Here is an 11185-nt window from a genome sequence, read left to right as displayed (position 1 = left end):
GTCGCCAAGGACCCGGATTCGATCCCGGCCGCTGGTCACTGTTCGTGTGGAGTTTGTACATTTTTCCCATATCTGCGTGGGTCCCACCCCCACAACCCAAAGATGTGCAGAGTAGGTGGATTGGCCACAATAAATTGCCCCTTAATTGGAAAAAAAAATTGGGTAAACGTTTTTTAAAAAGGTTACCATGTATTTAAGCATATGCAAATGTAAATTTGACTCCAATGGTGTCAGAGGTTTAATTAAAAAAATTTCTGATCAGAAATTTGGATCAATGCAGCTTTAATACCAACGTACTTTGTGTGAAGAACAAGAAATAACTAAATCTATTTGCTTTTTGTGCACTCAGAAAACTTTCTTTTAATCTAAGAGTTGTTAACCAACGCAGACTTTATTAGAAATACACCCACCTAATGTTTGTGTGCAGGTGATTCAGCAGTCATCACCATAATTAAATGAATACATTACAATCTTCTATACTGATGTACATTGTTGCTCAGCCTAATTTTCATGTCACATACTTGTACAAAAATAAAAGCTGTAAATGATCAAAAATCACTGAAAGAACTTCAGAAAAACTGACGGGCTGCATTTTTAGAAATGACAGTGGCTAGCGTTGGTAAATATGTCTAGATTTATCAAGTTCCATTGTCATGTGGACTCGTATCATTGGCAAGTGTGGCTTACAAATTCACCAGCACCAAATTTTGGATGCAGGAGCTGCGACTTGCAGTGTGCAGACAGCTATTCAGATGGAGGTGTGTAAGACACCAAATTAATCTCTGCATCTCAGCTGAATGATTGTTGTGCAGTTCCGGTGTCTCCAGCATTCATTCATCTGAACACTGCCAGAAATGCCTGCACATAATAGGAGACACTGGCCGAATAGCTACACATCCTGTGGCAAGAGCAACGCGCTTTTTCTTAAAGGTCGGCTGTCTCTTGAAGGGAAGATGTTAAAAAAAAGATTGCTGCAACAGAAATTCTACAGATTTAACACCAGGTCGCACAGAAGGATCTAGGTTGAGGGATGGCACACTGGAAGCATTAGTGATCCAGGTGGGAAGGCAGAGGGACACAAGGCCCAGCAGGAGGCCAGGAGACTCTCAGGGCTTACCTGTCAAAGGAAGTGGAAGCAGATGGTGAAGAAGGCCAACTCCCATAGTCTGAATCCCAAGATGTCTATTGATTTCATGCGGGTGGTCAATGTCAGTGAGTGCATCTTCACATGATATCTCCTACCTCTCACAACACTAGCCTCTTATACTACTTAAGGCAGCACACCCAATCACTCACCCAGCAGCATGACCTAGCACTCAAGGCTTGCACATAATATATACTTACTTTACATCTTAATGCTGCCAGGCTCACGCCCACTTCTCCCTAACTTTGCAAACCTTCAGCTATTCAGCTATGTCAGGCACATCACCCAATCACAGTGCAGCACAGAAATTGACATTTTGTCCTCTCTACTGAAGGGCAAGGAGGCACATAATAGAAGGGAACAGAGCAGAGCTGGCAGAAGACAAGGACACCTACTTCTCCTGATATAGGAGATGGTTTTCTGCATGAGGGGGTTAACTGTGAGGAACACTGAGGGTGAGGTCAGCTTTCAGCCGTGTGTTCCTTCTCGATTCCCAGCACACAGTCATTTTGCTATTTGAGATGATGAGCAAGTTGCAGAGAGTGTGACCATGAACCTCTCGTTTCCCACCTGAAGTCTTCTCGCACAAGAACCTTCCCCATCTCAGTTCCTACTTTCAGTGTGTTAATGAGCCACTTTCAACAATAGCACTAGAATATTGTCATCATTGATGGTTCCATTTGAAAAGCATTGTTAAAGGCACTCAGTTCACTGGAGCTTATTCTCATCAAACAACAGCAGCTTTACTGCTCTGGCTTTGAAGTGAGGGTTCATTTCTGGACCTCGACTGTGTTTTTCTTACCTGGTACATTGGCTTTCAATATTAGACAAAAGCAGAAAGCTTAATTGGTGCACATCGCTACATCGAACCTTCGAGTGGTTCAACCAGTTAATCATACAAGTCATAATTCTGGCAGCAAAACAACATCAGAGACATACAAATCTGGAGCAACGTTATGATACTACAATCAAACCTTATCATAACAGCCTTATGAGGTTTAGTATACATTTTTGCTCATATTAGTTCACTTAATTCAGCTTTAAGCACTTTTGTGCATTTTAGTAACGATTTCTTTGAAAATGTATGTCAGATTACTCTTGCCTGCGCTTTCCATTATGATTTCAAATCAAAACTAATTTGACACAAGTACATGAAAAATCACAAATGTTCCCGTTAATTCCATTTGGAGAAAAATATTTTAAATTTATATTTATTACTTGTAACAATAGTTGCATCTTTTACCCTTATTACGTTATGGTTAATTAATTTGATTTGCTTTCTTAATTTTTATTTCCATATATTGGCCTTCATGGGAATGGTTTGTATCTGAGAGGATTGGTCGTTATGATGTCACGTATCTCTCTTCATTGTCAAAAGAATGTCCTATAAAGAAAAAAAAGTGTTAAATTAATTGAAATTTTCAACTCCTGTTTTGGTTTCCTTACAAATTAACATTTAATCTAGCCTCAAATTAATTCCAAAATTATCAATAGGTCAGAAAAATATACCATCACGAAGTTCAGCAAATGTAAACTGTAACAAGTCAGTAACAATCGGACCCCGGGGGGTGCCCCCACGGTGGCCTGGCCAGCGATCGGGGCCCACCGATCGGCGGGCGGGCCTGTGCCGTGGGGGCACTCTTTTTCTTCCGCCGCCACGGCCTCCGCCATGGCGGAGGCGGAAGAGACCCCCTCCACCGCGCATGCGCCGGTGCTGATGTCAGCGGCCGTTGACGTTCTGGCGCATGCGCGGACTCACCCCGACCGGCGAAGGTCTTTCGGCCAGCCCCGACGCCGGGCGGCATAGCGCCAAAGGCCATTTGCGTCGGTCGGCGGAGTGGGAGCCACTCCGGCGCGGGCCTAGCCCCTAAAGGTGCGGAGAATTCCGCACCTTTGGGGAGGCCCGACGCCGGAGTGGTTGGCGCCACTCCGCTACGCCGGGACTCCCCGCCCCGCTGGGTAGGGGAGAATTTCGCCCCAGACTCTTAAACGGCCCTCTAATGGACTGACCTCATTAACACTACATCCCTGTATGCTTCACCTGATGCCGGTGTTATGCAGTTACATTGTGTACCTTGTGTTGCCCTATTATGTATTTTCTTTAATTTCCTTTTCTTTTCATGTACTTAATGATCAGTTGAGCTGCTCGCAGAAAAATACTTTTCACTGTACCTTGGTACACGTGACAATTATCAAAATCCAATTGCACAACGGGATTTAGATAAAAACAAAAATAGTATTCTGAATTCTAGACCAAACCTGCAGCTGCTTCAACCAACCTTTCCAGCAAAATGGGTGTGAGGATCATGATATGTGATTAACTCAAGCCTCCTGGTTACTAGATAGGTAGTGCAAACTTCACTTGTTCATTTAAAGGAATACAGCATGAAGCCATCACTAAATGTGCTGTTGAGTGGCTATGACTCCAAACGAGCCTCTGCATTGCAAAGCCACTTGCTAGAAGTCATTCCAGAGGTTAGTTTGATCAGTGAAAAACACAGGGAAGACAAAACATGGCAAGAACAGCCTCCAAGATTTTCCAACAGAACATTGGCGACCTTGATGTAGCTGGGGAGGAGGAGAGATGTCATCCTCTATCCAGAGGGCTGGAGGTCCTTCAGACAAACGCTGAGAAGGCAGTGGACCAGATAGCTATGTAACAGGCATTGCCTCAATGACCTGGATGCAATACTGCAAGAACTTCCATGATCTCACACAAGTAGTGAAGGTCAGTAAATGTATCTTCAAATGCTACGTCCCATCCACTGCACCATCAGCTTACTGCACTACATCCCCATCACTTACCTGACAACTGCTACCAATCTTTTTTTTGAATTTAGAGTATCCAATTATTTTTTTCCAATTAAGGGACAATTTAGCGTGGCCAATTCACCTACCCTGCACATCTTTAGGTTGTGGGGGTGAAACCCGTGCAAACATGGGGAGAATGTGCAAATTCCACACGGATAGTGACCCGGAGCTGGGATCGAAACTGGGTCCTCAGTGCTGTGAGGCAGCAGTGCTAACCATTGTGCCACCCTGCCACCCTCCAACTGCTACCGATCTTGAACCAAATATCATGGGCAAAATTCTCCGCACCCGCGGAAAGTCGCAAAACCGTCGTAAAAATCGGGACCGTTTTACGACGGTCGCGAAGGCTTCATTTCCCGACGGATTCACTTCCTGGAAATGGGCTAGTAGCGCGGCCGCGTCAATTACGTGCGTGATGACGACGGAACGCGACGACGACACGAACACGCCCACGTGACGCCGCCCGACGCCGTAAAAAGGCGCGGGCGACCACAGAATCTGTCGGGCAGGATGTCGGAGCCGAGGAGAGCTGCTCCTCGCTTTGTAGATGCTGACGTCGAGGCGCTGCTCGATGCCGTGGAGCAGAGGAGGGGCATCATCCGCCCGCGGAGAGGGCATCGGCAACCTGCCAGCGCGGTACGCCAGGCCTGGCGTGACGTGGCTGCTGCCGCCAGTGCTGTGGGGCAGACCCCTCGCTCAGCAGAGCAATGTAGTAAGAAGCTACACGACCTCACCAGGTCTGCCAGGGTAAGTGCCATGAGGGTGCCCCCTAGTCACAACCATCCCTCCCCCTTAACTTAAGCACCCCCCCCCCCCCCCCCCCCCCCCCCCGGGCACGGGAGGGGGGGGGGGGATAGGGATTGGGGCAGAGTTATTTGAGGGTGGTTCACAAAGTTGTCGCAGACCCAGCGCTCTGGCCCCGAGGAGAGATGCAATCGTCTTATGACAACTTGCCCCCCCCAAACTGTGCCAGTATCTGAATGGACTGCTGATACCTACCGTTTTGTAATGATCTACCTATGTTCCCTCCCCCAACAGGCCAAGGCCGCTCATAACCACCGTGAGCGGCACAAGACTGGAGGGGGTTCGCCCAACCTGCACCCCCTCAGCACCTTTGAACAGAGGGCACTGGACCTTGTTGGGGGGTCTGCCACCCGCGATATCGCGCAATGCGAGGTTGGCGGAACTGCAGCAAGTGAGACAACCCTCCCTGACAAACACTCACCCCTCACCCATCCTCTGTCCCTTCATACACCCTGCCCACTGGGACACCTCCCCCATCCTCTGTCCCTTCACACACCCTGCCCACTGGGACACCTCCCCCATCCTCTGTCCCTTCACACACCCTGCCCACTGGGACACCTCCCCCATCCTCTGTCCCTTCACAAACCCTGCCCACTGGGACACCTCCCCCATCCTCTGTCCCTTCACAAACCCTGCCCACTGGGACACCTCCCCCATCCTCTGTCCCTTCACAAACCCTGCCCACTGGGACCGTCCAGCGGCCTGCCGAGCAAATCAAAATAACCCGTCTCATTCTCTTCCCTAGGACGTGATGCCGAACGACCAGGGCCGTCTGCCTCCAGACGGAGACAGGAATCTGCCGCCACCTCACCCGGGGCCTCACAACAGAGGGTGCCCGATCAGCGGGCAGCCCTATCCGCCCCAACCCAATCTGCGGACCAGGACGCACAGAGGGTTCGAAGTCCACCACCACCACCAGAAATGGCCAGGGACAACCCTCCTGTCGCTGAGCAGCCCCACACCATGGACGAGGCCCTAAACATTGAGAGCGTCGGGCTTGCGGCACTGCTTTCTCCCACCACATCCATCATCCCAGAGACACACACCCCGGCGGGCCTATTTAGTGATGAGTCTCCTGGGGCACAGTCTGGTTGGCACATCACAGCTGAGCAGGTACAGCAGGTGGAGGTCGGAGCAACAGAGGGCCCGGACTCGCGGAGGCCAGACCAGGCCCAGGATGCAGCTGGCTCCCAGACGTTTTCTGAGTTCCTGGAGTTTATCAACCCACCCGCACAGTTGATGCCTCAGGAAACCCAGGGAAACAATGGCGGGAGGAGGGCAGCCTTCCTGGCTCTGCAGACGCTGTTAGAGGAGTCGAACCGCGTCCAAGAGCAGGGAGTGGTGCCGCTCATGGCAGAGACCCAGTCCGACACCGCACGGGTGGCATCCGCGGTGGAGGCAATGGGTCAGGTTATGCAAGACGTTGGGGTTAATGTGCACGCGTCATCCTCGGCCCTGGACAGGGTTGCCCTCTCACAGGCAGCAATGTGCCAGAGCCAAAACGACATTGCCGGCGCCCTGCGGGCCATGGCACAGTCCCAGCAGTCGATAGCACAGTCGCAGCAGTTGGTCGCGGAGACCATCAACCGCCTGACACATGTGCTGGATGGCGTCGTGCACACACAGGTTGAGATCGCACAGTCCCTGGCGGGAATGTCTAACTCCCTGGACTCCGTCTCTGCAAACCTTCGGATCCTGGTGGATACCGTTGCAGGCCTCCAGGACTGGCAGCGCCAGGTGTCGGTGGTGCGACGGGGAACCTCCCCGCTCGCACCTCTGTCCCAAAGTGAGGCCCGGGGGCCACCGGGCTCCCCGAGGGAGGAGGAGGTTTCGGGGCCCGTCCCATTAACTCCATCACGGGACGTCCCGGAATTCTCGGCCTCCCCCCGTCCCATCCCTGGTGCATCGGGTGGGCAGCAGGCAGAGCAGGGTGGCACAATGTCACCCGAGACGCCCGCAGAGCAGCCTGGCCCATCAAGGCCGGGTCGCCCCAGGAAACGCATAGCCAAGGAGAAACGAGTCGAGGGGGACGATTCGCAGCAATCCTCCTCCACTCCTGCTGTATCATCTGGGTATTCACTTAGACGTAGTGGTAGGGCCCGTAAGGCAACTAAGATAGACACTAAGTAAGTTGGCACGGGTGAAGGGCACAGTTTAGTTGTAGGGGCTAGGGCACCTGTAAATAATTGTTAATATTAAACGCACTGTTCCACCTTACTTGTAATACCGTGTGATTGTTCCACAGCCACAGGAATCGTGATGGTGACCGAGTGTCGCTGGGGGTGACGGGTGGTGAAACCTCGGTGCCGGGTGTGCAGTCCCTGCCCCTACCCCCTCCCACAGCTAGCCCACGCGGGCACGTGATGGAGTGTCAGTGACGAACTCAGCGGCCACCAAGGTGGATGGTTCAGCTATTGCCATGGGTCAGACTCTCTCTAACGATTCTGAGCTCACAGCTCTTCGCAGAGCGGGCTGTCATCATTCCACATGGCACTGATCACACCCGCTGACACAGCCATCAATGTTGTGCCATTCCGTCTGTACCCAGTGATAAGCGTCATGTCGAAGTGGAGCAGTGTACACTGAGGGGGGGGGTGGGGGGGGGGGGTTGTGGTGGTGGCAGTTGTGTGGTGACCCTCTGCATGACTAGCGATGCAGGTGGTGGTTTGGTGTTCATCGGGGACGTCACATGCGATGCGTGAACCGTGCTGCCACCAGGGCGTCGCGTGCCCGCCGTCCTTGCCGGGTCCGTCGTGCCGCCTCCTGGACATCACCAGCACCTGGGTCGTGTCTGCGTTCTGCGCCCGCCACTCCGCCAGCCTCCTCCTCCTCCTCCTCCTCTGTGCTGGCACCACTGCCACTAGCTTCTCCCTCCGCCTCCTGCAACAGGTCATCTCCCCTCTGCATCGCGATGTTGTGCAGCGCACAGCAGACCACTACAATGCGAGCGACCCTGTCGGCCTGGTACTGCAGGGCCCCTCCGGAGCGGTCCAGGCACCTGAATCTCATCTTCAGGAGGCCAAGGCAGCGCTCCACCACACCCCTGGTTGCTGCATGGGCCTCGTTGTATCGTGTTTCCGCATTGGTCTGAGGCCTCCGTATAGGCATCATCAGCCAAGACCTCAGCGGATAACCCCTGTCACCTAGCAACCAGCCCCTCAGCCGGGGGGGACGTCCCTCAAACATCGCAGGGATAAACGACTGCGCTAGTATGTAGGAGTCATGCACACTCCCTGGGAACCTTGCACAGACGTTCATGAACCTCATGTGGGGGTCGCATACCACCTGGACATTAATGGAGTATGTCCCCCTCCTGTTTGTGAACACTTCCTTGTCCACAGCTGGCGGGCGCATGGGGACGTGAACACAGTCGATTGACCCCTGAACCCTCGGTATCCCGGCCACACTGGCAAATCCACGGGCTCGTGAGTCTTGACTTGCTTGGTCCTCGGAAAAGGTGATGTAGCGGTCCGCGATGGCATAGAGGGCGTCGGTCACATCCCGGATGCACCTGTGCACCGATGACTGGGAGATCCCGGAGACGTCCCCGCTCGGAGACTGGAAGGAGCCGGTAGCATAGAAGTTCAGAGCGACCGTCACCTTGATGGCAACCGGGATCGCGTGTCCTCCCCCCGTTCCACGTGGGGCGAGGTGCGACAGGAGTTGGCAGATATGTATCACCGTCTGCCTACTCAGCCGGAGTCTTCTCCTGCAGGTGATGTCCGGCATTGTTAGGAAAGAGACCCGGACACGGTACACCCTCGGCTTTGGTCGTCGCCTCTGGCGCCGTGGCTAAACCCTCACTCTCTCCTCTTCCTCTTCCTCCTCCTCCTCCTCCTCCCCCCCCCCCCCCCCCCCCCATGCTGCTCGACGACTGGCAACTCCTCGGCCCTTCCCTCTGCTGCTGCAGCTGGCCCTGCAGCCACTGCGGGTTGTGGGTGTGGATGCTGCTGCATCTCCAAATCCAGTAGAGCGGCCCCAACCACTGCGCAGAACTTAGCCGTTCTGTTCCCATACATCGTGCTAACCTACAGAAGGGTGGTGGGGGGCAGAGAAACGGGACATGTTAGACGGAGGTTAGTCGACACCTCGGCAGCCGCCAGCCATGGGATACCAGTGTGTCCCGGTGGCCTGGTCGCGCTGCTGACACGCGGTCAGCCTAACCCCTGGTCACTTTCTGCATCCAACGGCCAGTAAACTATGGCCTCCTCACGGGTGCGTCAGTGGCCTGTGTCCGGAAGCCACAGGGGAACCAGCGGCCGTGTCCTCGTCACCGGCACGCCATGGCATGCTGGCAGACATTTTGTTACGGGGTTGGACGGCTCACTCTCTACCTAACCCCCCCCCCCTCCGTCGCCCCCCACTGCCTCCCCCTTTGCCCCCCACTGCCTCCCCCGTCTCCCCCACTGCCTCCCCCTTCGCCCCCCACTGCCTCCCCCGTCTCCCCCACTGCCTCCCCCGTCTCCCCCACTACCTCCTCCGTCTCCCCCACTGCCTCCCCCGTCGCCCCACACTCCCCCCGCTCTGGACCCCCTCCCGTTCTCAGGGATGCCTTCCCCGTTGTGGCCAGACTCGAGCGGTGCGCTGAGCGATGCGCTGAGCGGTGCGCAGAGTGGTGCCCTGACCTCCTCCAAGCAGTCGTCAGCCAGGCCGACTGGTTGACGAATTTAAAAAGCAGGTGTGTTTCACGACGTGCAAACAGGGCGCCATGACGTCGGGACTTCGGCCCATCCGGGCCGGTGAATAGCGGGGGGGGGCTATCAGTGGCGATTCTGGTCGTGTCAGGGGCGGGAAGGAGGCGTTTGTCGGGAATGGTGACTCCGACATTTTGCGGGGTTCGGAGAATAGCGGGAGGGCGTCGGAACAGCGTCGCCGTAAAAATTTCCGACGCCCGCTATTCTCCGAACCGTCGTGAGTCCGGAGAATCTCGCCCCATATTCCTAGCTTCAGCTCAACTTCACAAACTTGCACTGCTGCGTACTTTGCAGCTTGCACACAGACCAGCTATTCAACTATAAATACTTCACTGCGTATCAAGCATATTGTACCACACTCACGGACACACTTTGTTCATTCATGCAAGACACAACCTTGTATCAGGAGCTAACCAGTGGGGACTGACATGACTACATGCCCTCATCCCAGTTGAGGGGATCATGGCGGGATTCTCTAAAAACGCGGCTAAGTGTTGACGCCGGTGTAAACACCGGAGTGTTTCAATGGGCCACTTCGCCCAGAACCCACAGGGGGCTAGCACGGCGCCGGAGTGCTCTACGCTGCTCCAGCTTTCATACACGGCCCTGCACTGCTCGCCGCGGGTCTGCACATGTGCGTGGCGGTGCCGCAAAACATGACAGAGCCACACAGCGGGCTGGCGTGGAAGAAGGTAGGCCCTTCCCCCCCGGATCGCACAGGCCTGCTGATCGGTGGCCCCCGATTGTGGGCCTGGCTGTCGTGGAGGCCCTCCCCCGGAGACTGATCCTCCCGCCTCCCCACCAGGATGGCCACCGCAGCCGCGACACTGAGTTAACACCGGGTGGAACCATACATGAACCACGCCGGTGGGAAATCGGCCGATCGACCACGGGGATTCGCCGCGGGGGCCTCTTTCAATGGCCCCCGACAGGCGCCGTGTCGACCGCGCGCACACAATTGGCACCGATTCTCCGGAGAATTGTGTCCCGGCGTCGGACCCAATCGCAGGTCTAAGGCCCCATTCACTGGCCCTGCGCCGAGCGCCATTTCAGCACGGAGGCTCGGAGAATCCCCGCCAAGAATCACAAGCTGGCTCGGCAGCGGTTATTGTACCGCTGCATCGAAAATAAGCACCAAGAAAGGCACAAGGCAATTAGCTGATTTTTGTGTGCAATATGGCATAGCTTGATTGATAAAGATGGTTTGTAATATTTGTTTTGTGGTGGTCTTTATTACAGCATTGTAGCCAAGGGGATGCTGTTGCTGTTTGTAAGGTGGGGGAGTGTTACTGAATGAGAAATTGAAGTGGTGGTCATTGGTACCACAGTGAGCTAAGCCAATCATGGACAGGTCATCCAGAAAATGGGGTGTACTGGTTGCCCCTTTCTGTTCTTCTTCCTCAGCTGCTTGCCATATACCTGGTGCCAAGGGCTGTATCCTCATGATGAGGTTGTGCTGCATTTAGCAGGTCATGATGAACCATGATACACATATGTAGAGCTACACCAGAGTGGTCCATGCAGCAGAAACGTGCTTGAGCTCTCCGAACGGCTGCTCGATAACACTGTACATGACAACATGCTGCCCATGCCTGTGGGGGTTGCACATTAGAGTCATGTGGCAGGTGGTCAGCAGATACGCTGCCCAGTAACTATCCTCTGGTCTCCTGCGGTGGCTGCAATGCTGATGGTACAGCAGACCTGTGCAGAATAAAGGCATCACGATAGTAGG

General features: G+C 54.1%; 1 protein-coding gene across 2 annotated transcripts in view; it reads right to left on the bottom strand.

Annotated features, from left to right (window-relative positions):
• Positions 1–265: 265 nt before the first annotated feature.
• ush1c (Usher syndrome 1C) overlaps positions 266–11185 on the bottom strand; it is a 352756-nt gene continuing 341836 nt past the window's right edge. For both annotated transcript variants that reach the window (XM_038807794.1, XM_038807795.1), the window contains exon 21: positions 266–2528. In XM_038807794.1, the coding sequence (XP_038663722.1) occupies positions 2516–2528 (13 nt within the window). In that variant the 3' untranslated portion in view covers positions 266–2515. The remainder of the gene's footprint in view (positions 2529–11185) is intronic.

The sequence above is a fragment of the Scyliorhinus canicula genome, chromosome 9 (assembly GCF_902713615.1).
Source record: "Scyliorhinus canicula chromosome 9, sScyCan1.1, whole genome shotgun sequence".
Classification (NCBI taxonomy): Eukaryota; Metazoa; Chordata; class Chondrichthyes; order Carcharhiniformes; family Scyliorhinidae; genus Scyliorhinus; species Scyliorhinus canicula.
The sequence above is the reverse complement of the archived record's forward strand: the minus strand, read 5'-3'. Positions and strand labels throughout refer to the sequence as shown.